Below are 28,000 nucleotides of genomic sequence, written 5' to 3'. Positions count from 1 at the left end.
AAATTTGGGCCAAGCTTCGTTGCAAAGACCAGTGGTGGAAAAAGTACTCAAATGTTTTACTTAAAAGGTAGGGTAAGTGATATTTTTTGGTCAAAACAAAAAGTATTTTGTTAAAAAGTTAAAATACTATATTCTGATAGTAATCATTGCTATAGAGTGTTTTTTCAGTAACGGGAGTCTCCCTGTCTCTCCAGCTCTTTAATAAACAGAAAATACATTTTTCGGTAGGTGTCAAAATCTCAGCCAATCAGGAGAAAGTACCCATTTTTAAGCTTAATTTGTATAGTGTTCCAGCTCCAATTTTGTCTACTCATTTCTTAGTGTCATGACATCCAATTTCACTTGTTTAATCTGTATCCTGATTGAGTTCTCTGTCCTGGTTGGATAAAATTGGAAATGAAACTGAAACTGAAACGAAAATGCATTTTCTGTTTAATAAAGAGGTGGAGAGACAAGGAGACTCCTAATACTGAACAAACACTCTATAGCAATGAGTACTATCAGAATATAGAGCTATTTAACACTTATTTTAACCAAAGCAAATCACTTACCCTACCTTTAAGTAAAAAATAACAATACTGCAATGTAGAGTCCGGAAGTAAAAGTCTGGAATTAAAAATTCCAAATACAAAACTATTGGTATCAAAATGTACTTAAGTGCCAAAAGTAAAAGTACTAAAATATTTGAAAATAGCAGATCTACAAGCTCACAACGCGTCGCGATGCGACGCGTTGTGAGCTTGTGGATCGGCTATTTTCAAATAGCCTAGGTATAAAATAGGGCTAAAGTGGTTAATGTATGTTTTATAATGTAATCATTTATATCTGCAAAGTAACTAGTAACTAAAGTTTTCAATAATTGTTGAGTAAAAAAAAAGTAAAATATTTGCCTCTGAGATGTAGTGGAGTAGAAGTAAAAGAATAGACAATTGAAAATACTCCAGTAAAGTAAAAGTACCTAAAAAATGTACTTAAGTACAGTACTTGAGTAAATGTTGCTTTACACCACTGGTAAAGACTATACAAATTTGTTATTTTTGTCTCCAACTGTCAGATCGTTCATATTTGTAAAGAAATCCCTCCATGTAAAGAACAACAACAACGAAGCACTAATTCAGCACTTGAGCAAACAATGTGTTGGCAGAATGCACCAGGCTTAAAGGGCTGTTCAATTAAGCCTATCCAGGATTAATAAAATGGCTTAAAGCAGGGGTCTTCAACGGGGGGCCCGGGACCCCTAGGGGGCCCTCAGAGATACTGCAGCTGCAGGGGGTCCGCCAAATGTTTGTGTGATAGGGACTTTATTTATTTTTACATTAACCACTTCAACCCTCGCATCCCTATTCTGGGGGGGAACATTAGCCGAAAATAGCCGATCTACAAGCTCACAACGCTCACTAACCCTTGTAGATCGGCTATCTTGGGTGAAGAGAGGTTTGGTGTACAGGGAAAAAAGAGGAGACTAAGTACCGAGCCAAAGGTCATGTTTACAAAGTAGTGAGGGTTTAAGTGGTTAAATGTCTGAAAACACACATATAACATGAATCCAATATGAAGCAGGGACCCCGGCTTCATCTCTCTCTCAGCTAAGGGGTCCGTGGGATGAAAAACGTCTTAAAAGGACCATGGTACATGGACGACTAATGGCATGATATTACTGCTGACCATTTACCAAAGCATACGGTGCTTCGTTTTCTCAAGGAAGCCATAGGATTCAATTTATTTCAGTACGGTAAGAAAATCCACAAATAGACTAGAAATTTGCTTGGAAGAGCCAGTTCAACACACAGTTTCATTGCATGGTTATTCTTGCCAGAGTTATGTTATCGTTGCATTTTAATGCATTTTAAAGCGTGGACTGAAGTCTAGCTGTAAATACAAATATCCCCTGGAGAAAATATTGACTTACTAACAAAAATTCAAACGTCTGTGACTTAATTAATCTCACAATTATATTTAGAATTGACTCAAGTATTAAGGTAAAATAGGTTTAATAACTTTTTGTGCCAAGTAAAATTATTATTTTCATAAATGGTTACATATTATATATAACAATTCATGTAGAAATGGTCTATGTTTATATAAGATTAATGTCCAAAGTTGTGAATACACAATGGCAGGTCATGATGCTGGTATAGTCCTTCAAATTCAAAGTGGTGCCGGTCTGACTGTCTTAAGTTAGTTTAAGTGGGTCTGGGAGGTCAACACAACAGAGATCAGTCACTTGGACACTCACTTGTGTCTAGCTGTCCTCCTGTTGAAGACATAACAGTTGCTATAGGGGGGTTGGAGCCAACTGCAGAAGAGCAGCAGGTGGAAAGATAGGATTTCAAAGAAACAGTAGAAGAAAGTAAGGGTTAATATACACTGAGTTGTACTTTTCCCATTTACCCTTTTCTCAGAATAGCATAGCTAAGTTTATTGAAGCATTGCTGGGTGCCATGAATGCGCTGACTCACTTTACTCATTCATTAACTGAACTTAATCCATTAAACCATACCTAACTGTCAAACAAACAAAACAAAAAAACTTGTTTTGAATTTCCCCAAACTGAATTGACAACATCCCACTGAATTTGAGCTGGGTGATATGTGGATTTAACATTGATAATGTGATACAAGACTAGATATCATACAGGATTTTGGTCATTGTAATATTGTGAAATGTTTTGAACCTCTTAAGAAGTTCTGAAACTTCGAGTGAAATGAACAAAGAATCTCTCTACCGTTTGGTCATCAAATCCACATTACCCAATGAACATATCTTAAAATGTCCGTGTGCGTAAATCTCTCCTGAATGCATCATCCCCAACTTGTCACACTATCAATGTTGAGGTATGAAGCCATGGAGAAATTAACATAACTGACAGACAGACAGACACCTGTCAATTATGTTAATTTCTCAATGGGGAATCAACAAATTCAAGCAGACAAATTATTTCTCTCCAGACAGGTTTTTAACAGCTCTGATTGATGTGATCACGGTCACAGACAGAGCTAACCATCAGAGTGCTGCATCTGCTAGCTATCTTGGACAGTGGGCTAATGCATTGGTTCTAAAAGTGGGGTCCTTGGAGGGGTTCCAGGGGGTCCACAGCAAAATATGTTGATTTAGCATCACAATAATATTAACCACTTTAACCTTTTATACTTTGACTATTCAAATATAGCAGATCTACAAGCTCATAGCGCGGCACAGAGTGCCGCGCTATGAGCTTGTAGATCTGCTATTTTTTGAAAAATTGTGACGATTTGTGCAAAACTTTGAATATATACATTTTTAAGCGAACATTTTTAACTCAAATCTTTGCTTCTGAGGGTTCCTGAAACAAAATATTTTGAGATGGGGGGGTCCGCCGTCCGCGGCCAAATACATATCATTTTGGGGGTCCTTGACATGGAAAAAGTTGAGAGAACCACTGGTGCTAATGATCCAGAACAGGGTGAAGTGGAGCGCTCCAATCAGCGGTGCTGCAGGGCTAGGGGTGTCTGCCTAGTTACTCAGGTAGCACTGGAGATGACGCAGGGCGGCGTTGAGCTGGGTCAGCTCTGGTGCACAGCACTCCACTAAACAGCGTGACTCATTTTTGATCTAGGGCTCTGGAGGAGCAGATTAGCCTGCTGTTTGGATTCAGTTAAACATGAAAAGGAGCGCCGAACAGGGTCAAACTAACATTCAGTATGCTGGAAACATAATGGAGTTTCTGGCAAGTATATTTTGAGAACTGCGCTTGTGTGTGTGTCAACAAAAGAACATTTTGTTCCTGCCAAAAGACACAAGCATACAAACATGTGCACATGGATGCAAAACACATAGGGATGAGCACATCTCCAAGTTTGTGTGACGCTGGTGTGTAAACTCAAAATATTCAGTAATATGTCAGTCAGGTAATGGTATACGTATGAGGTTTGATTTGAAAAAAAGACTCTAAAATAGGTGGCACCTAGTGGTCAATAAGACCAGGTTTTGACTCACTTAAATGGTCGATGGATCCTGTACAATGACAACACTCCTTCTCGCACAATTGTCTCTGTTTAAAATAGTTCTGACAAAACAAATACATATATGCGTACAATACTACACCCTCCATATTTACTTGACCTGACCACTGGCGTGGCGCTGGCTTCGTGTCCAAGACACTTAACCACTGCAGGTTGGTCTCTTGCATGTCTTGATGAATTGAATACATTAGGACCACTATGGAAACAAGCCCTCAGGGCTTTTTCGTGTCGTCCTTTTAGCATTATTGTATAACTGTACCTCTGTACATTTTGCATACAGTTAATAAAGTATTCAATCAATCAATCCTCTGCCATCAGTGTGTGAATGTTTGTGTGAAAGGGTGAATGAAATACACACTATAAAGCACGTTTGGAGAAAGGCACTATATAAATTCACCATTTGCCATTTATTTGACTATTTATAATTTACCACCCCCACTAAAAATAAGTACATTTGATTTAAAAAAAAATGCCTACCATCTAGAATAATGTAAAAGAGGAAATCAATCATCTAAATACTACTCTCAAAAAGTGGGAGGAACATTGGTACATTTGCCTATCATCTGGGGGAGATTACTTTGATAAATATAGATTGTCACCTAGGTGCTGCCTGAGGTTGGATTAAGGGGGCCATTCAATGAAAGTGTTTATCACACATCCATAGCCTTCCTTATTCACAATGACCAGGAAATAGCACTTTAATTTAACAAATAGATTAACATTAACTGTCAACCAGGAACTGCCCCAGCGAACACATTTTGGCTGAGAGAACACGGCCGGCGCTGCTAGCGGGCCTTGCCCTTGTTTGTACGCAGCCATTCAATGAACTATCGAAGAGTCTTTAGCTGTTTTCTGCTCTGTGTATTGGTTCATTTGTGCCCGGATAAACTCTATAGTTGTCTCTTCAGCGATGAATTAAACACGACCAGCTGCTGTAACAGGCGTTTGGTGGACGTGCTTTGTCCATGTTTGACATGGTGAGGGCCTTATCCAACGAGGTGGCTCATATTGGCAGCAAACGCATGCGCTAGCACTTTAGCTTGAGTGTGATTGGCGGTCGTATCAACCCTAGGGCTGATGCGGCTTTGGGTAACCCTCTCTGTTCATTTATCACTCCCCTCATTTTGAAAGTAAAAGCTGGGTAGCCTATGAAAAAGACAGCTTTGACAGTACACATTACACTTTCAAAGTGTGCAAGTATGTTGTATTATCATTGTTATCTTAGAAGTGAATTCTACACACTTTGTGGTTTTAGACAAAACATGCTAAGTTTGCATTTACAATTGTCAAACATATACTGTCTTGCATGTGAAACACCTACAGTAGCTATACAATATGTACGTTTACAATAAAGATGGCGTCTCATCCAGAGTCATATCCAGTACACCATCTGCTTCAAATAACTTAACTATTGATGTCATCAACCACTTGGGTCTAGATTTCTCATTGAGGGAGTAGGGAGACCACCTCTAACCACTGCAGATGTGCTAATTACAGTGCATTAACATACCATACAGGGCAGTTAAAATAACATTAGATTCATTCAAATGAGTCACGGATTGTAGATTTAATTGCTGGTTAGAAGGTAAAGAGAAAATGTGTAAAACATAAATGGCCAAAGCTCAAAGTTGATTAAGATGATTGGAGACAAAAACATTTAATTGCTGACAGTATTGCACTCATTTACATGTATTTAAGTATATCTATGCATGTACGGGAGATTATGTTGTAGTGTAGCTGGTTGTAGGCGAGTGCGTCACACTTATGCCTCGGTGATGAAGGCAATAATAGATGGGGAATGTAGGGAGGACAAGGGTTCAACCCTTGAGCTTCCAATAGCGGCATGGTAGAAATGGAAGTAGTCCATAAGTGAGACTTGGGTGCGTAAGGTCTATTGTTGCCTACAACGGAATGTGATAGGGCTGGTAGCCTGCTTGAACTAGCCTTTCGTCTGGTTTCTTCTTTATGGCTGAGCTGAACCTGGTAGGTTCCTTCCTTCTGGTAGTTGACCTGTCTTTATGGCTGAGCAGAACTGTTAGTTCAGGTGTCGCTTTCCTTGTCACTGAGCTGGCTTTCTCTTCTATCTGAGCTAGTGTATACCTAAATGGACATTCTATAATCCAGCAGCTACTAATCCTCCCATATTCTGCACATTCCCATTGCTGCTACAGGTTTTTTTTTTAACATTTGACTTGTACGATTGCTAACTTTATTCTATTTACTTGATTACATTCAGTATTATCATTATTGTTATTATTATAATTCTATAATTATTATCTTATCATATTGTATTGTAGCTGTCTTGCAAAACATGCCACACCAACATTTCACATTTCACAGCTTGTACCTGTAAGAGTGAGTCACAAAACAAACCATCTTGAATTCTAAAGGCCAGTCCACTCCACACACCAATGCAACTCCTTGCAACCATTATCCCCAAACGCAACCGGTCTGCAACTGTCCACAGCGCTGCAATGGTCTCTAAAACGGTTTATAGTTGCAAGGAGTTGCATTGGTGTACTGTGGACAGGACTTAACTTAACCCATTATGGCCTGAGGCCGATTCTACAAAATGTCTTCTAAATCCTATAAGTTTTCTGAAAAACCCTATGTTGCTATATGAGTGGTTCTCAAACCTTTTCATGTCAAGGACCCCCAAAATTACATGTATTTGAACCCGGACCCCCATTTCAAAATATTTAGTTCCAGGGGACCCCCAGAAGCTATTTTTGAATAGCAGAAATCTAAAAATGACAGATCCTTCAGCAGCTACAACACAAAAACTCATATCAAATCACTGCCATCAATGGAAACCCCTGCATCCCACTGTCTCACCAAGAAGACACCTTTTCTCTCTTTCTCTGCCAATGAGCATAGTAGCTTTCCAACCAGCCATAGTGACTACTCACTTCTCTCTTTACTGCACATGTCTGACAAGGATTTGAATGACTTTCAACCCTTTCCTCCACTCCCCCTAGTGTAGCCTTCCGGCACTGCAGGTTTTCCCTTGCATCTCTCACAGAGAGAAAGGAGAAAAAGGGAGAACGAGAGAGCAGTGTTGCCATGTCCGCTCATTATAAGCGACTTTGGGCTTGTTTTTCTGTAAAGTTGCTTATGAACTATTGGTTAGTTGCAGGTTGCGTTTTTTTGGGGGGGGGCTCGTTTCTAAAGTGTAGTTGCTTATTTGGGCTTGCTGTAAAGATGTTGTTTAAACCAGTGGTTCTCAAACATTTTCATGTCAAGGACCCCCAAATTAATATGTAGGCTGTTTGTCTGCGGACCTCCCCATCTGAAAATGTTTAATCATGCCAGGGACCCACATACCAGATTTGTGTTGTTAAAATGTTTCAAAAATATTCCATGTGTCACTTTTTTTAAATGGCAGATCAACAAGCTCGCAACGTGTCACATCACAACGCGTTGTGAGCTTGTGGATCGGCTATTTTCAAATAGGCGAAGTGTATTGTGTAGTAGTATAGATTTAAAGTGTGTTGGTTGCTTATTTTGGGCTGTTTTCATAGAACGTTCATAAGTATATCATGCACTGTATACATCTGTTGCTATACTCACGCACCTTATCTTATCTCAGGTACTATGTGTAAATATGTACTGTTATTGTAGATAATGTTGTTTGTTTTCTTGGATTGATCTCCTTTACCCCTTGCCCCCCCCTTCTTCCTCCCTTCCTGTCTTTTTCTATGGAAATAACAACACGAACGATGCAAACTATGCACGAAAACGAATTTCACCCACTTGTTTTACTTCTGTAAACCTGTGATGTGACAATAAAGCTAAAAATTCTTATTCTGATCTGATTGCTTATTGTTGTCACAAGATCTGGCAACACTGAACGAGAGAGAGGGAAAGAGAGAGAGAGAGGGATGGGGAACAGAGCCGAGCGAGCGATGGCCCCGCCCCCCTGATGACGTCACCAGTGCTCTATTGAAGCAGAGCTAGAAGCAGATACAACTGCACATTTGTATTGAGCTCTACCCAAGCGATCTGTCCTGCGCTCTCTCTCTCTCTGTGTCCTTGTGCACGGCCAAAAGAATGTCTATGTGAGTGTGTATGTGTGTGTGTGAGAGTGTGTGTGCGTGTGTGTGCGCGCGGATATACCAGTAAACATACAGTGCAGATACAGAACTAGTTCTAACCTTTTGAGTGGTTCTTTTTTTTCTGGATCTGAAATTCCCTTCTTTTTTTACCTGGATTGGATTATAATCATTTTTTTTCTCACATTGTGAAAGCAAAAGGATACCTATTACTTTTTCTTTTTTTTTTGTGGGTTGTTGATTATAGAGGTAAGTGTGTTTTCTGGCTTAGTCTAGAAGTCAATCTGGAATCTGTAATCGGGTTTTTTTCTATGGATCCTTGGAGGAGAAAAAAAAAGTCACCTCATACATGATAATGTAGTCGCTATAGCTAATTAGTTGCCCTCATTTTTATTCTAGGTCCTGCCGCAAAACATTAGCCTGTCTGTCTGGTGGCGACTGGCGGGGCGATTGGGTCTTAATCAAGTAGGCATTGCATAGAATTTGCATCAAATGGCCTACTTTTCTCTCTCTCTAAAAAAAATCCCCAAAATTAGACCCTATGTTTTTACATTAAGAACATACATCTCGATGCGCAGCAGCTTCACCAGATCACATCCAGACAGACTCTCTCCAAACCTAGCCCTTGGATCACGACCATCATAGATATACTTTTTTTGCGTCGATTTTGACATTTTGACATTACATTACGAAAGTAAAAGTCTCAAATACATGTATGATGGTCTTGGATCCATCCCAGGCTACTTCAAACCCATGTCATGCATGGGGCTGGTCGCACGGTGCGGCCAGTGTCTCCTCTCTCCCGTGCATTATTACGGAATGTCGTTCAGAGACAGAGACAGTGCAGAGCTTTTTTTTTATCTGTAATTGCTCTTTGATTTCCCCTCCCGACTTTAATGTCTCATAAATAAATACTTCAGAGCTTATTTTATTTCCAAAAAACTCACTAGATCTGGTCAATACATACATAGCAACAGTGACGTGGGGATTGGAAGTCGCATCATTCATTCCTCCCCGGGTTTTTTTCTCGTACACACTTACAGCATCTCATCTCTTTTCAACCCCACATGAGGGGAGAAATAAATGAAGATGGTGCGATCTAATGAGATTAGGGAATGATGTGCGGTCATATAGTTGGAGAAGACGCCCCGGCGCACATAGAAGGGAGAAAGCTGTAGTTGTACGGTGAAGGGCAGCTGTATTGGGAAACTCCGCTTTAAAATGCGTCTCTCTCTCTCACAGTCACAGCCGGTGGGCGTTTGTGTGTGTTTGTGTGCGTCTCCCTCTCCCTCCGTCAGAACAACCGCAACAACCGATCTCTCTTTGAGATAGATTTCCCCCCCAATTACTGTAATTTGCCATGCAGTCTTCTATACTCTCTTAAAGCGTGTAGAAACGAAGCAGCAACCATAGGTTTTTCTAAAAGCCCTGTGCGCAGCCAAGAAGGTCCTAGACTACAGTACACAGGCTGCTCTACTGCGGCGCACTCACTGTAATGGAAATACAGCATATAGCTACGAGTTTCATATATATATATATATATATATATATATAAATATAGCCTATATATCACTTAAACGTGTCAGATCAGATGGCAAGTATAGGCCTAGTTAATTTGACTCAACATCACATGGCATATGTTAACAAAGCTATCTTATCTTATGAACAATCACAGCTTTAGCTGTGATTGTTCATAAGATAAGATAGCGTTGTTAAGATATGCCATAACGTGACAGCTTTGTGATAATTAAGTGCCATAATAATATAAGCAGCCTGGAAAGAAAATCGTGGTTTATACTGCTACAACACCCTATTCTTCTTACATGATGCTATGATTAATTCCACTGTGTTTCTACAGTGCAGATTCACCACGCATTTCAAGTAGCTGGTGATGAAACATAGGCTATGACACCCAGCAACGTTGATCCATTCTCTCCACAAGAGAATAAAATGCTCATTTTGTGTATACACTATGCAGTACTGTGTGCCTTAACTCACCTGGGTATTATATAAAACACATGGACAATGGCTGATTAAACTGACCAGAAGCCTCTGATCTTCATCAGACATGTAGGCCATTCATCCAATCTTTGAACTACACAAAAATCAAGGGCCTAACAATGATAGCAGCCAGATTGCAGTCATTCGAACCTGCAATGCATTTCAGGCAACCTATAGACTCCAGTTGGAATATAATGACCGCAGTTGTTGTTTTAGAGACAGAAACAGATTGAACATAGTCTAATGAACATGGTGGACATGTGGACAAATCAAATTATCATCAGTGTTGGCTGCCTGAGGCAAGCAGTCACCAGTCAATTGCTTTCAGGGGTAATTTGCATTTCGGATTAACACCTAGCCATGATCACTAGAGACAGTATTCTCCTGAGCAAATACACATAAAACAATGAATAACACGTTTTCTTTTGCTCCCACACTAATGACTTCACAATATGCAATTATGCAACAGCAATGTTATGGTCATCATTCCTGAACCAATGTTCCAAAGCTATTTTGAGCTATAATTTCCAACCCTGAATTGCCAGTTAATTTCCTAATATATGTAGGAGTTGGAACAATGTCTCATCACCTATTCCAACCAAAATACCCTTCATTTTAAGAGCACATTTTAACATGCACAAAGCTAGCTAGCTATAGATGGCAAGTTAAATAAGGCAGGCCTGCAGTGAGCTGGATGGTGTTGGCTGATAATCATGGAAGAAGCACCAGTCCACAGTGAGCCTGTCACACATACACGGCTCATCTTGCAGTGCCTACCTCCCCCATGTGGGGAAAAAACATGCAGCTGCTACAGATCTCTCCTTTCAGACTAGCTTACAAAAGACAGACCCCCTGTCCGTCCCCTAACACCCCCCTTCTCGACCCGAATGGGCCAGCAGTAGTATCATCTGTTCACCACATCCAAAAGGAGGGCCACGGGAGGCCTCATACCAAAAATCTGTGAAACTATTATAGATTTTCTCCCCTTTTCTTCCGAATGAAATGCGCCCCTGTGTCCATGTGAACTCAGATGTGACCGTCAATGTTCCATTGTGTCGGAGCGCCACAGTAGGCCCCATGCCTCTGCCCCGGCTCTCTTAATGCAACGCCGACCCATGGTGACGAGCGGTTGGACTTGGTTTACAAAACACGGGGAACACAACAATCATACGCTGCTGAAATCCCACTGTGCTAACACCCCACTGTGATAACCCTGCTATCAAAGTCTTTCTTGAGCGATGAAATGTGAGACTAAACAGCAAACATCAAGGGTGAATAACTACAAGTTGACACTCTAGTTTTGCATCCATATTTGGCGAGAGTGATTTTCTTTTAGACAAAATTGCGTTTAACTTTCACGAACCACATTTAAACCCTGGTTAGGCGTTTTCCCCCAATCTTCTTTGCTTTAAATGTGTTGCTTTAATCTCCATCAATGCTCTTGAACATGGTAAACCCTATTTATTTGAGGAATGTTACATGCGTGAAATGTTTTCAGGCTCGATTGCGTCCAAAACAACTCAAAGACAGTCTGAAATCAGTTGTATTTCCAAACTATAATGCGATTTGGAAAATATAATCAAGAGCAGATACATCACATTGATTTCCCAATGGAGAGCTGCACTGTTGTTCAAAATTAATTTCCACACTCATGAATAATTTAACATCGGAGCCATTACTATTTCTACTGCACTTTCTCCACCCTAAATTGCAACCCATGTAATATTATTCCTTACATTAAAAAGACTCAGATTCATTATAATCTGGAATACTTTTGACAGGCATGAAATTGTTTTTCTCTCTATTTTCCTCCACAAAGCCTTTTTCTCTTTCAGTCCATGGCTGTGGGGCACAACGTCCTAGGTTCCCTGTTATTGCACACTAATGTGCACTTACCCTTGTAGAGTGTACTATGGCTATCAGTGTCCAGCATTATGTGAGCCTCCCACACTCCCAACCGAAAGGTAACTGGCTGTACACACGTTCACTATTTTAGCAGGCTGCTCAATTTAACTTGGCCGGTTGAGACTAAATGAAGCAGAAGCCTCTTCGCCCTGCAGAAGAGACCCTCTTGGAGGCCGGGGCAGCTTATTAGACCGATGGAGAAAGACATCCATCACTAAAAAACACTTTACCCAACAGCCCTCTCTCTTGAAAGAGATTGAGAGGGTGTGTGTGTGTGTGTGTGTGTGTGTGTGTGTGTGTGTGTGTGTGCGTGCACCATGCAATATATCGGGAATGTGACGAGAAGGGCTCAACAAAAACAGGCAGTCCCAAAATATAAGAACTTTTTAAGATGATTTATGTAGGCTTTAAGACACACATGGTTTCCTGGTGAGGAACAATAGAGTTGGGGGGCCTGCTGGTGAAATCCGATGAGTATGAAAATCTTTTCTCAAAAAAAGGCCAGCGAGCGGGACCAAAGGCCCTCATGCTCACTGCACTCACTGTGAAGGAGGCCTGATCTGACCCCCCCCAACCCCCCAATAACTCACCCCACAACCAGTAAATACAATGTAGTAGCAGAGAGCCAGCCCAACATCCCTTCTGACCACATCTCAAAAATGGTGTGCCTCAGCGTGTTCATTAATAAGATTTATGATTTTCACTGATGCGTTTACTCTTTGTCGGGCGTCTCGACGCAGGCTCGAGAGGGAGAGAGAGAGAGGAACCGTGTCGGTTGTTTGTCTTCCTGTCTACTAAGCAGTAGTCCGTTGAGTCACATACATTTTGTCATTTCAATAGTTGTACTGGTGGGGGCTTGCTGCTTTAGGTGACAAGAGGTGTAGTCTGTATAGGTATAGGCCCCCAAAACATGCAGAATGTTCTGGAATGTGATATATAGGACCTATTTATGGTGAGAACTGTCCTGTCTCGGAACCCTGGAAGACCATTATTCATAGTGCAGGTTCGGCCTTGCTGGGTCCTCTTGATAAACAGAAGGGTAGAGTAGGCACTTATTCTCTTTAATGAAATCTCGACAGCTGAAATATTTCGAGGGGAGACTACAGTACAGACCCAATAGCATTCGATTTTACAGAATGAACTGAAAAGGGCTTTTAGAAAGTGAAAACAGCTTGACTAAGCACTGCATTGAAAGTTCATTTGTATAGGTACGAGGTGATGATGTTCTCTAAACTCTAGTACACTCTAGTTTCACAGTTTGTTGTTCTGCCGTGTCAGTCTCTTTCTGTTCCAGAAACGGTACAGGGCCACATGTGTTGTTTGTCCCCAGACACTAATCTATTACTAATGTAATACTGGACAGAGGAGCCCGTGTTTCAGACGGCAGTGATGCAAAGGGAGGGCATTATTATTAGAGAGCATCTCAGGAGTCGTAATCGAGTTACAAGCCTCTCAGTTTCTCTAATCTCCCTCCTTGTCGTGGAGAACAACTGTTAAATGCCCCCCAGCCCCCCCCCCCACCCAGCCCCATGCACCTTTTTGCATGGATGTTTTACAGAGGCCACACAGAGTTAAATGTGAGGACATGAAGCCATTGTGTTGTCAGAGGAAACACAACATTTTCTTTGGCCAAAGGAAATTCTATTTTTGCAAACAGCAGGCAGCGCCACAAGAGCAAGCATTCACTGGCATAAAATTAGAGTGGGGGGTGGGGGTCTTTAGGTAAAAAGCTGGGACTGACAGGGGTTTTACACTGATGGGGCGTCTGTCTCCCCCCGCAATATGCAATTCAAATGGGGCTTCGTCTGTCATGAATATCCTTTAGTAGTGTGTGGGTGTTTCCGTAAGGAGAGGGAGGACGAGGGTGAGGGTGAGAAATGTGGGCTTCAATGGTAACGTTTCTACCTCATCTATCGACTTCACAATAGTCTTGTCTTAAAACCACTAACCAGAGCAGATTGCATTCTTTTTTTTTAATCATAGAACCTGCTCTTGAAGAAATAGCGAGACAGTGAGCCGAGCAGAGGGTAGGAGCTGGTTCCACCCACCGCCATTGTATCACAGTCTAGAGATCACTGTAGCCTTTCGTATGCACAGACATTCTTTGTAGTGTCACCATAGAAAAGAAGGGTGGTCTATTGGTGGTGAGGGGGGGTTGTCAAAGGTCAAACGACACAATCGTAGCTGAACGGGTCACTGAAGGTAGAGGGTTTTTCTTCTCAGAAGACTGAAAACGATAAGCTAGTTTAGAAAACAAAGCATAAAAATAGATAATTTTGGCAAATAAGAATCATAGAATGTTGTGCGTTAGATAAGCTCTATTTCTTTCCTAAGGTTTGATGCTATTGAAACTCATCTTGATTACAAGGGTTTACTCGTGCAGAAATCTTAATTCGCGTCGTCTATACTGGATAAGAGGTTATGCAACATTCACTGTCAAAGAGAACATCTGTTAATAACCCGAACTGACCAATGTACAAGCCTGCCCTCCACTATCCTCACTCTAAACTGCTTACCAGCATTAAATATATGTCTACCTCTCTATTTTTTTCCAGAGTGCCATCTCAGCTGTGAGGACAGAGGAGACAGCATGAGCCCGGCCATAGATGAGTGAAGGAGGCTGGGCCTCAAAGGATACGCATCCTGCCCTTTTTGGTTCTTTGGAGGGAAAGAACATTGGTTACTTGCTTCAGGAAGAGTGGATTAATGTGCGCGCAGAGTCAACGAGAGAGGAGAGGATTCTGGGTTACCTACAGACCTGGAGTACTAGACCAGTGATTGAACAAGCCTGGATTGAGCCTGTGGAACAGCGGCTCAGTCCAGCTTTAAACTCTACTCATGACCGCTGGGCCTGAACACAGAAAGGATCCTTTGCCGGAGCTAACCTCTTCTTGCACAGGAGCCTCTATGACACACAAAAACAACTAATTTTGGGGGTTACGGCCGAAGAACGGAAAGGATTTTTTAATATTCTCTGAGATTGCGCGCTTTGTCAACGAGAGGAGATGCTTTATCTGTGGGCTTATCTGCCATGGTAAAGGCTTTGAAGGCATGAGCGCCTGACAACACAGAGGAGGTCATCGTCCACATAAGGACCGGCTCAGCAAACAAGTGGGTCAGGATATCACCAGAAGCCCCCTCCCTGACAAACTTTTCTCCTCTGAGGGGATAAGATCAAATTCAAGAGTAAACCTTGATTGGATTTCTGGTGGCTGCTGAGGATTTAACACATCTTATAAATCAGGTATGACACATATGGATGGCAATGCCTCTTTCTGCCTCACTGACCACACCACAATTTCTAATGAGACGTGCTGTAAGAGAGGTCATGACAGGAATGCATAATTAAAGCAATAAATCAGTATTAGCCTAATTAAAAGGGAACTACACTTCAGTGGTCAGAAGAAAAAAGAAAAAAGAGACAGACATCTAGTTTGCACCCAGCTGCATTTGCAAATACTCTTATATCATTAATCTCAAGGGACACATACCACCGATTTGTAAATGTAAGATTTGGATGATTTTATTTTTAAAGATTAAAGGGATATACTGTTTATTTCCCCACTCTCTTATCCATCCAAATCTGCAGTGAATATCAATGGGGTAGAGCCGTGCAGAGATAAATGGCCCTAACAGTGTGTTATGTTTTAACTGATGCAAATAACTGTGGTCATATTATTTAAGTAAAAATGTGTTGAATCCCTCAGAGGCATGCTTTCTGTCTAAGATGTTAATTTGTTAAAGAATGTAATCTCTTCCGTTAAAGAGAGACTGTTCTTCCCCACTGAGTAAAAAGGCCAGATAAACTTGAGAATATGAATAGGGAAATAGAGATTAGGAAATCATCTAAAAGGGACTAAAAGAGAGCATGCCCGTTCGTCAACAAGGCCTGACTTTGTTCACCCTGATAGTCTGTCACAGTGATAGGAAGTGTTGAGATACAGAAACGTGTATAACAACCAAGGGGAATGCGATTACATTTCAAAAAATCCAAGGCAAAAAGCCCGAGCACAGGGATCCCATTTCACACACAGCTCAGACATTTAAGGGATTCTTATCAACAAGAAAGAAATGAAAAAAGTTGTACAACTTTAGAAACACCAAGTTACCACCAAATTGTCTTCACAAAGTGATGCCAGGACGGTTTGATAACAAGTAATTTTAGCTTACAATTCCTTTTGTAAGACTGCCAATCCTAATAATCAATTTATATCAATTTTATAGGAAGAACACAAGTTGATTCTTTCAGCAGTTATTTAATCTAGAAAGTGCTGCAGGCAGCGTTTTCAAACAAACACCAATTATGAGAACAGGAATTTGGCTCTCCTTTTAAAAGGCCTTGTGCATTAAATGTACCCTTGTGTCTCTTCCCCAGGGGCTCCTGAGTGATTAGACTGCCAGACAACAACACGGTTTCAAGATGGTGCGTCAGAGCGAGGCCTTCCTCCTCTTCCTCATCAGGCTCGGGCTGCTGCTGGGCCTGGCCAACCCCCTGGTGACCTCGGCCTCCTGTCCCTCGGCCTGCCGCTGCGATAGGACCTTCATCTACTGCAACGACCGCGGCCTGACCTCCATCCCCACCGGCATGCCGCTGGACGCCACGGTGCTCTTCCTGCAGAACAACCGCATCAGGAGCTCGGGCATCCCCACGGAGCTGCGCCGCCTCTCCAAAGTGGAGAAGATCTACCTCTACGGCAACAACCTGGACGAGTTCCCCACCAACCTGCCCCTGGCCGTCACCGAGCTCCACCTGCAGGAGAACAACATCCGGATGATCACGCACGCCTCGCTGGGACAGATCCCGTACATCGAGGAGCTGCACCTGGACGACAACTCCGTGTCGGCGGTCAGCATCGAGGAGGGGGCGTTCCGGGACAGCAACCACCTCCGGCTGCTCTTCCTCTCCCGGAACCACCTGAGCACCATCCCGTCGGGCCTGCCCATGACCATCGAGGAGCTGCGCTTCGACGACAACCGCATCTCCTCCATCTCGGAGCAGTCGCTGCAGGACCTGATCAACCTGAAGCGGCTGGTGCTGGACGGCAACCTGCTCAACAACCGGGGCATCGGGGAGATGGCGTTCATCAACCTGATCAACCTGACCGAGCTCTCGCTGGTGAGGAACTCCCTGACGTCGCCGCCGGCCAACCTGCCGGGCACCAGCCTGGAGAAGCTGCAGCTGCAGGACAATCACATTAATCGCGTTCCGCCCGGGGCTTTCGCCTTCCTCAGGCAGCTGTATCGCCTGGACCTGTCCGGGAACAACCTGAGCAGCCTCCCGCAGGGCGTGTTCGAAGACCTGGACAATCTCACGCAGCTCCTGCTGCGCAACAACCCCTGGCAGTGCACCTGCCGGATGAAGTGGGTGCGCGACTGGCTGCGGTCGCTGCCCGGCAAGGTGAACGTGCGAGGCTTCATGTGCCAGGGCCCCGACAAGGTCAAAGGAATGGCCATTAAGGACCTGTCCACGGACATGTTCGACTGCACGGACACGGACGCGGGTCCCACGTACGAGACGAGCACGGTCTCCAACACGTTACCCCCCTCTCACCCCCAGCCCCAGTGGCCCTCGTTTGTCACGAAAAGACCCGTGGTGAAAGGGCCCGACATAGGCAAAAACTACCACAGCACCACCACGCAGTCGGGCAGAAAGATCATCACCATCAGCGTGAAGTCCAGCGGCGCCGACACGGTGCACATATCCTGGAGGGTGTCACAGCCCATGACGGCCCTGCGGCTCAGCTGGCTGAAGCTGGGCCACAGCCCCGCGTTCGGCTCCATCACGGAGACCATCGTGCAAGGGGAGCGGACGGAGTACCTGCTCACGGCGCTGGAGCCCGAGTCTTCCTATAGGATATGCATGGTTCCCATGGAGACCAGCAACATTTACCTGTCCGACGAGTCGCCCGTCTGCATACAGACGGAGACCAGCTCCCACAAGTCGTACAACCCCACGACGACGTTGAACCGGGAGCAGGAGAAGGAGCCTTACAAAAATCCCAGTCTGCCTTTGGCTGCCATCATCGGAGGGGCCGTAGCTCTTTTGGCAATAATCATGTTGGCGCTGGTGTGCTGGTACGTCCACCGGAACGGGTCGCTCTTTTCCCGGAACTGCACCTACAACAAGGGCCGCCGGAGGAAGGACGACTACGCCGAGGCCGGCACCAAGAAGGACACGTCCATCCTCGAGATACGGGAGACCTCTTTTCAAATGATACCCATAAACCATCTCCCTGTGTCCAAGGAGGAGTTTATGATACATACAATTTTCCCACCGAACGGCCTGGGTTTGTACAAGACCCCACACAGTGAGAACAGTATTAGCAACAGGAGCTACAGAGACAGTGGAATACCAGATTCAGACCATTCCCATTCATGATACCCGCGTGTGGACATTCGTTGATGAGTGCCGTGACGTGAAACACAGTGGCAAAGACTTTTACAAAACACTGGATCTATAAAAAAGACTAAGGAAGCAATGTTCTGTACATTTGCCATATAATTTATATTTAAGGACATTTTATGAAGAGGAGGAGACGTTCCGATTGCAGGCCATCGCTGAGCCATCAGTGGGTGTTGTAACTAACTGCAATTCTATATTTTAGGGATTTGTAGTAATTTGTACTGTATTTCCTTTGCTTAAGGTTACCGACCAACTAAAAAGAAACTCTGTGTTCTACTGAGATATGATGACTTGTCAACTGTGAAAGTGGGTTTTCATTGCTGTGTTGAACAATCAGAATTTAGGAGAACCTTGTAGTATAAGCACACAGGTCATTCTTTAACTTTGTGGCTGTCTGGAAAAACAAAAAGGAACAAAAAAAACAACAACATGACTTAAAAACGAATTAAGGCACAGCTGATCAACTGAAAAAAAGAGGCAAAGCAGGCGGGTTTGCCCTCTTTTAAAGGATGAGTAGACAAACAGCTGCATCCATGTCCTATAGAGAGACCAAGACCCCTGCTCTGGTATTTATACTTGGCATGGGATAGAAACGAGTAGAGGTGTAAAGTGCCATGCTTTAGTTCTCTGCTTTGTTCAGTGTGTGAATTCATTGTTTTAAGTGTTTGCAAGAAAGCAGGCACGCAGCACACAGCAACCCAAGTAGGGCTCCTGTGTCTCTGACAGGCTCGTACGGCCACAGACACAGGGCACAAAAAGCACACCGACCTTTATAGGAGCTCTCTGCTCCACAGATGTGTGAGCGGAGAGGCAGGCTGACACAGAGGGACCCCCCCCCCCCCCCCAATTATCTATTTGTACAAGCCAACACAAAGGCCAAAGTACAATGGTGAACATTCTTCAGTACCGTGTACCATACGTTATTCTAGACCACCAGGCCAAAAAAAGACTTGATTAAAACATGTTGGCTTTTCATTAGTATTCCACAGTGTCAGCGATTCCTTGTTATGAGTATTATTTTCTTATTATTTTTCCAATTGAACACAATTTTATGTTGCCACGACTTAAAGTTAATTGTTCTTTACAATTGAAAACCAAAGTGCATTGTATGCCCTTTGGCCAGTCTTGTATGTGCCTTGATCCAATGCTTATTGTATTTAGCTTTTTAAGAAACCAGTGACTTTTTTTCATACACACTTGAATATGAAAAATATTGGTCATATTGCAGAATAAAAGTGGATAAAATAACCTCTATTCCTCTCTCTTATCTCACACATATCACAAACCGTTCAAAAAAAGTCAGACCTTCAATTTTTTAGTACTAGCGACGATGTGCAACTTCTTAAAAAGTATGCCATCATACTTTTATGTAATTGCTCTGTTATCTTTATCTCCTCAGGAGACTCCTGCTTTGTGCAAATGTGAACAGGCCTCGGGTGAAAAAAAATAAGGCTTTAAGGGACCTATATTTCTCTTCCATATCTAAATTACCCCCATCTCTCACTCTCTCTCTCTCACACACACACATACACACAAACCACCTAAACCACTTGGAGATAAAATACACATCCTACCACATTCGCATCCTTTTCAAGGATGTGAGCTCTGAACTAGCTCACAGGCATAGAAAAATGCCCTTGCCGAGATATACAGTGAACTCCTTAACAGTAACTCTCATATTGTTCTTGAAACCCAGTGTTCCACTCCATGGGCAGTCTGCAGAGCCAACATCTGCTTCAGGCTGCTGTTGTTCTTTCGTGTGGTGAAGCCATGTGTGACTTATCCGATTGGCCAGAGAGAGAGAGAGGGAAAAAAATATCACAGAGAATGGAATGAGGTCTGTGGAGAGATTGTGGACTCTCTGTGGGTTTGATGAGCCTCCCAGGCACCACGAGGCTACAAGAAAAACTAATGATGAGCCACCATATGGAGGGTGGTACATGGAGAGACCCTGCTGGGGATGCCAGTCACTGATAGAGGACAAAATATATACACTTGTGCTCCGGGGCTCCAGGCACAGGCACCACAGTTAATAACGTGGTTGCAAGCTCATTCAAGCAGGAACCACGCAAATAGGTGTGTGTGTGTGTGTGTGCAACGCAAATGCACTAAAATTATAGCCAACTCAACCTTTTCATTAATGGGCATGCATGCATGGACGGGGATATCATGCCAGGGTAACTTACTGTTGATACATTCCAAGGTCACACTCCCAAGACAGTTGACATCCATCATACTTGCACAAATGCACATAAGGACACAACACCAAACCATATCGCTCACACACACACACACACACACACACACACACACACACACACACACACACACACACACACACACACACACACACACACACACACACACACACACACACACACACACACACACACACACACACCCACAAGCCTTTAACACAGTGAAAGCTTTAATTACAGTAAGGGGAGCCGCTAAAAGCGTGTGTGAGCGATCCAAACCTTAAATATACACTAGCGCTGCCCTATGCCCTAGTATATCAGATCAGCCTCGAACTGAAGTGAACCGTTTCATCTGCTTTTAGAACGGTGTTTCGAACTCAGTGACGTTTCACATGTGTGTGACTGTGAACGCAGTGAACATTTCTTTATTACGTTCTATATTTAACCGGGGCTTTGGTCAGATCTTGTGCGAGTTAAGTTAACCCATTAACGATTCTACCAATGTCTTCTAAATCCCAACAGTATTCTGAAAAACATATGTTGCTATATCAGTGGTGCTCAAACTTTTCCATGTCAAGGACCCCCAAAATGATATGTATTTGGCCGCGGACCCCATCTCAAAATATTTTGTTTTAGGGACCCCCAGAAGAAGATTTGAGTTCAAAGTGTTCGCTTAAAAGAGTATTATATTCAAAGATTTGCACACATTTTCACACGAAAATACAAAACACGAAAATACAACTACAACGTTCAGCTCAAACTAAAAATGACACAGATGTGTTCCAGGTCTTAATGGGTTAAATAGAGAAAAAGAAAGCCATGAAAATCTTAATGAGATAGCCTTGGCATCGGGTTCATACACACTTTTTCTAATTATTTGCAGCATGACGGCTCTATAGTGACTCACTAATAGCTGATAATAATCACAGTTCAGTTGACGGTCTTGGTCTTGCATGTGTCCGTGACGTTTCACACGTGTGTGAACACAGTCAACATTATTAATTTATTACGTTCTATATTTAACCTGGGCTTTGGTCAGATCTTGTGCGAGTTGAATAGAGAAAAAGAAAGCCATGCAAATCTTAATGAGATAGCCTTGGCATCGGGTTCATACACACTTTTTCTAATTATTTGCAGCATGACGGCTCTATAGTGACTCACTAATAGCTGAATAATAATCACAGTTCAGATGACGGCCTTGTATGTGTCAGTGACATTTCACATTTGTGCGAACGCAGTCAAAATGTATTTATTAGGTTCTATATTTCAGTGGTTCTCAAACTTTTTCATGTCAAGGACCCCCAAATTGACACTTATTAGCCCGCGGACCCCCATTTCAAAAGATATGCCAGGGACCCCCATAAGAGAAGATTTTGTACGGCTCTAGCAGTGATTCTCAACCATTTTAATTTCAAGGACCCCCCAGTTTGACATGCATTAGGGCTACGGACCCCCATTTAATGGCATGTCTATCTCTGGGACCCCAATTCATATTGTAAATGTAATGTTAATTTAACTCTGAGAGTGTATAAATGGAACCAAATGGACCCGTTAGGGTCCATTTGGTTCTATTTGTACGCTCTCAGAGTACAGACCCATAAGGCTCCATTTGGTTAATATCCATCATTTAGCTGGGGACCCCCTGGAACCCCCTAAAGTACCCCTGGGGGTCCCCGGACCCCACTTTGAGAACCAATGCTATATCTAACCTTGGCTTTGGTCAGATCTTGTGCGAGATAGTTAAATATGGAGAAAAAGAAAGCCATGCAAATCTTAATGAGAAAGCATTGGCATCCGGTTCAAACTGACTTTTTCTAATTAATTTATTTCCAGCATGACGGCTCTAATAGTGACATCACTAATAGCTGACAATCACAGTTCAGATGACGCTCTTGTATGTGTCAACATTTCTTTATTACGTTTTATATTTAACCTGGGCCTTGGTCAGATCTTGTGCGAGATAGTAAAATATGGAGAAAAAGAACGCCATGACAATCTTAATGAAAAAACCTTGGCATCGGGTTCAAACTCACTTTTTCTAATTCTTTGCAGCATGACGGCTCTAATAGTGACTCACTGATAGCTGACAGTAATCTAATCACAGTTCAGATGAGACTCTTGTATGGACCCCGAAACAGAACAACATGAGTGAAATAAATGCAGCGATGTTCCAATCGTAAATGTGAAATTAAATAGCTCATAAAAAGGCTTCCTAGATTACTCATCCCTAATAACAACCTGAATGAGAATCTGTTTGCGTTTATCTTGGCTCCTTTGTTTGCATCGCCTCCCTCTCTCAACACAGGCTGATGAATAAGCTACCTTTATAACCGTTTTTAACTCTTTATAAGACCGGGAACGCATCTGTGTGTCATTTTTAGATTTCGTTGGGCTATTCAAAAATAGCAGATCTACAAGCTCATAGCGCGGCTATGAGCTTGTATGTCTGCTATTTTTGAAAAATCATGAAAAGTTGTGCAAATATTTGAGTTTTTTTTTATTTTTTTTGTCGGACATTTGTAACTCAAATCTTTGCTTCTGGGGGTTCCTGGAACTACATATTTTACAAATGTTCGTTTTAAAAAATATATGATCCTAGAATCCAAAAATAGCAGAACTACAAGCTCATAGCGCGGCACTCGGTGCCGCGCTATGAGCTTGTAGATCTGGTATTTTTGAATAGCCCAAAGAAATCTAAAAAAAATGACACACCGATGCGTTCCAGCAGGTCTAAATGGGTTAAGATTTAAAGCGTCTTTAGTGCCGCAGCAGTGTGTGTCCACATGACCTACTGATTGGAAAAAAGCTTTTTTTACCAATCACTTTGAGACTAAAAGACCCCACAAAACAATTCCAACGTGCCGGTGACATCACCGCCATTTCATTAGCAAAGACGGTAACCCATTAAAAGCTACCTTCTGCTTTACCATTATACGTTGTTATTGATGATCTTTCCGTTTTAAATCAATTACGTCCAGAAGGACTCAGAATGACTGAAGCGTTTCGGGCCATTTGAAAGCTCTGAGATATAAGCAAAAACCTCACTAAAATATCCACCTGTGTGATAAATTGCAAGTTAGCCTAATAGTGCTGAATTGAGCGCGCTATTGTTATAGTGAACTGAATCGCATTCCTCTTAAGACAAATGAGTAACTCTAACTAAAGCGTCATACATTAAGCAGAGCCGTCCTTTTGTCACAATCTGGGCTAACTGAAGTACGGGACAAAATTGATGAACCAGACTCCCTGCCTACCCCACATGACCTTACCGATCCTCTGATGACCCCTTAACTCATCTCTCCCTTCTTTAGACAATGACTTGAATCACTCACATGCTCCCACTGAGGCAAAAATGTTTTACTTAAGTAAAAGTATCAATACTGCAATGTAGAAATACTCTGTTACAAGTAAAAGGCCTGTGTTCAAAATGTTACTTGAGTAAAAGTACAAAAGTATCGGCATCAAAATTTACTTAAGGTACCAAAAGTAAATGTACTAAAATGTTTGAAAATAGCAGATCTACAAACTCACAACGTGTCGCAATGCGACGCGTTGTGAGCTTGTAGATCTGCTATTTTCAAATAGCCTAGGTATAAAATAGGGCTAAAGTGGTTAATGTATGTTTCATAATATCATAATTTGTATCTGAAAAGTAACTAGTAACTAACGTTTTCAAATAACTGTAGTGGAGTAAAAGTGCAATATTTGCCCTCTGAGATGTAGTGGAGTAGAAGTAAAAAATATAGACAATTGTTAATACTCCAGTAAAGTCAAAGTACCTCAAAATTGTACAGTACTTGAGTAAATGCACTTAGTTACTTTACACCAGTGCCCACATGACCTTACCGACCCCTTAACTCATCTCTCCCTTCTTTTAGACAATGCCTTAATCACTCACATGTTCTCACTGGAGGTCACTGAAGTCATCACAACACAGGCTGCCATGTGCATTTTTCTCTCCGGTGTGACACTCGCACCCTAATCATGCTTTTTCTCTTTTATATACAGCCCGAGTGATTAAAACTAATGAGGGCAGCTGTGTCTGTGTCTGCCCCCGTCTGCCGTTTATTTCCAATTGTAATGTGTCGGGTCACATTTGCATTCCTATAGATACTAAGTATCAAAGCTCTGCCCAGCATGACATCACCATGGCCAAGCAGTGGTGGAACAAGTACTCACATGTTTTACTTAAGTACAAGTATGTAGAAATACTCCGTTACAAGTGAAAGTCCGGAATTCTAAATTTACTTGAGTAAAAAGTGCAAAAGTATTGATATCAAAATATACTTAAAGTACAAAGGTAAAAGTAGTCATTGTGCATAATGTCCCATTTCACAAGTTCAAAATGTATAAAAAAAAAACGTTTGAAAATAGCCGATCTACCAGCTCGCGATGCGACGCATTGTGAGCTTGTAGATCTGCTATTTTCAAATGGCCGAAATGTATTTAGGGCTGAAGTGGTTAGGTGTGTTTTGCGATAATAGTCAAAGTCTAAAAAGTAACTAAAGTGTTCAAATAATTGTAGTGGAGTAAAAGTACAATATGTGCTTATGAGATGTAGTGGAGTAGAGATGAAAGTAATGAAAACTGGAAATACTCCAGTAAAGTTAAAGATACCTCAAAATTGTACTTAAGTACAGTACTTGAGTAAATGTACTTAAGTTACTTCACACCACTTAAGGCCAGTAGCCGAACAGGGTCCTTCTCCATCGGCACCATTAGTGTTGATCGGAGAAAGAAAAAAAAGGCAAAACCCATGTGACCCCTATGACTGATTAGGGGTCAATAAGGTCAGGTCACAAGCAGTTCAAGGAGGTAAAAAATGAGTTTCCCTATAGAGGTCAATGTGCCCCTGGTCAACTAGGGGCTTTGATAGGTAACCTGTCCACAGTAGAAAGAAAAGGGCCTGCTCGTACCGGGGGTGGGGTTTCTTTTGTGCGCGATCAATTTGCCCTCCGATATGTTTTGTTCAAACTGTTGTTTGCGTCACTACATTCAGTGGTGGAAGAAGTACTGTTTTACTTAAAGGAGTAGTTCACCCAAAAAAGGACTTATTTTCTATCAATTGCACACCCCATGCAGCCTCGAATCCATGGATTTATTTGTGTTTTTGTCGCATTCCTAAGCTAATAATTTGATTCCTGTTTCCAACCGGCTAATGTATCCGGTAGGAGACACAAAGTAGATCATTTGTGTCTCCTACCGGAAATACACACGGTCATCAAATTATTGTCTTAGGAATGCCACAAAAACAAAAATAAATCCATGAAATCAAGGCTTCATGGGGTGTGCAATTGATAGAAAATAAGTAATTTTTTGGGTGAACTCCTCCTTTAAGTAACAGTAGCAACACCACTGTGTATAAATACTCTGTCACAAGTAAAAGGCCTGTGTTCAAAATGTTACTTGAGTAAAAGTACAAAAGTATTGGCATGATATTGATATTTGGACGGTATCAGGTTAATAGTTTAAAAACATTAGATCATGTCTTACCTATTATGTAGATGAGTCAGCCAATCAGGTCCAACCATGGAAGGAGAGAGGGAAAGAGAGAAGAGGGGAAGGGGGGAAAAAAGAGAAGAATTTAGTTAGCATTAGCAACAGCTACAGATACAACACTCAAAGCAATGGGCGCAGGTTTGTTAGTGATTGTCTGTGATCCAAGCCTGTTCAATGACTTTAGATTTCCCCAGACAGTAGAATCAGAATATATACAATGTATAAAAGAAAAAGCATGATTAGGGTGCGATTGTCACACCGGAGAGAAAAATGAACATTTGTAACTCAAATCTTTGCTTCTGGGGGTCCCTGGAACAACCTATTTTGAGACGGGGGTCCGTGGCAAAATACATATCATTTCGGAGGTCCTTGTCATTAAAAAGTTTGAAAACCACTGATAAAATTCAAAGATTTGCAAAAATATTCGCGATTTTTCAAAAATAGCAGATCTACAAGCTCGTGGCGCGGCACCGCCCAAAGAAATCTTAAAATGTTCAATCTTCAACTACAATGACATGCCTGAAATAGGGACACCAGGTTGAAAGTGGTTACGGGGCATTTCCATGGTTACATTCCTATCAGGGACATTATAAAAAATGGTGAAAAACACAAGGAATAAAAAGGTTATAATGTGCGGCTAATGGCTTAAATGTCTTCTGAACCATAAAAAGGCTCACAGCATTAGGCACAGCCTGTGAGCTGATAGTGAGAGAGAGGGTGCGTTTGACTTTTTTGTTCTTTAAAAACCAGTGAAATGGTTTATCAATTCATTATTCATGCCCAGGCTAGTGTGGCGTTCAGAAAAAAAAAGATAAGGAAACGTGTAAGGCTGTATTACGGAATTAGAATGACTATTAGAATGACTAATATTCAGACCAAGTTAAAAAAAAAAAACGCAGTCACAGAGAACTTAACTTAACACTTTAAGACCGGGAACGCATCTGTGTAATTTTAAGATTTCTTTGTAGATCTGCTATTTTTGAAAATGTGTGCAAATCTTTTTAACTCTTACAACTTCTGGGGGTCCCTGGAACTAAATAGAGACGGGGGTCCACGGCCAAATACATTTAAAAACAAAAAACTGTTAGGATTTAGAAGACATTTGTAGAATCCCCAGAAGCAAACAATTGAGTTACAAAATGTTCAAAGATTTGCACACATTTTCACAATTTCTTTCAAAAAATAGCAGATATACAAGCTCATAGCGCGGCACTCGGTGCCGTGCTATGAGCTTGTAGATCTGCTATTTTTGAATAGCCCAAAAGTAATCCCGGTCTTAAAAGGTTAATGGTAAGAAAGTGCACAGATAAACAGGGAAGAGCAGTAGGAATTTCTTACCGGGAATTAGAAGAAGAATAAAAAAGTACTTGTGTCACTACACGGTATTAAAAATAAAACAGCATCTGCAAATACTCTGTGTGCTCATATACTGTAAATTTAGATACATTGTGCTAAAAAACATCTAATTCATGAAACCAACATGTAAGCATTCTATTTAGGAGTTTAGCTTGTTTTTCCTACCGACTATAAACATCTTGCACATCAAACGGGCCTCTTATTTAACAGCTTCTAAATGCTGAGTCGTGCTGAGGTCCCAGGCCAAACCCAAAGCTCAGGGCCTCCCATAATGCTTGCACTCTCTGCCAAAGTTTAAATGTTTGCATGCATGTGTGTGTTTGCGAATACAGCAGAGAGAGAGAGAGAGAGAGAGAGACTATAAGAAAGACATTTTGAATACTGTGCTAATGCAATGTAATACTCTGATAAGATGTGATTCACTCAACCATACCCCCTCAGTCTAGTTTGTGGTTTCATGTTTAAAATCATCATCAAACTGTGCTTGAATGTTCTGTACATTCTGTGGGTGTGTGTGTGTGTGTGTGTGTGTGTGTGTGTGTGTGTGTGTGTGTGTGTGTGTGTGTGTGTGTGTGTGTGTGTGTG

At 42.0% G+C, this 28,000-nt stretch overlaps 2 protein-coding genes across 3 annotated transcripts in view; one reads left to right on the top strand and one right to left on the bottom strand.

Moving 5' to 3' along the window:
• Window positions 1-28,000, bottom strand: part of macrod2 (mono-ADP ribosylhydrolase 2) — an 839,875-nt gene that overhangs the window by 671,192 nt on the left and 140,683 nt on the right. The window lies entirely within an intron of this gene.
• Window positions 8,041-19,545, top strand: flrt3 (fibronectin leucine rich transmembrane 3). The gene is made up of 3 exons (XM_084075310.1): window positions 8,041-8,302; window positions 14,515-15,203; window positions 16,335-19,545. Exon 3 carries the CDS (start codon window positions 16,380-16,382, stop codon window positions 18,336-18,338), a length of 1,959 nt encoding a protein of 652 aa, XP_083931436.1. The 5' UTR covers window positions 8,041-8,302; window positions 14,515-15,203; window positions 16,335-16,379; the 3' UTR covers window positions 18,339-19,545.

The sequence above is a fragment of the Gymnoscopelus microlampas genome, assembly GCF_963454915.1.
Source record: "Gymnoscopelus microlampas genome assembly, chromosome: 13".
Taxonomy (NCBI): Eukaryota; Metazoa; Chordata; class Actinopteri; order Myctophiformes; family Myctophidae; genus Gymnoscopelus; species Gymnoscopelus microlampas.
This window is presented reverse-complemented; position numbering and strand designations above follow the sequence as displayed.

Coding starts and splice junctions, on each gene's coding strand:
- flrt3 (XM_084075310.1), top strand. CDS start 16,380: ATGGTGCGTCAGAGCGAGGCCTTCCTCCTCTTCCTCATCAGGCTCGGG.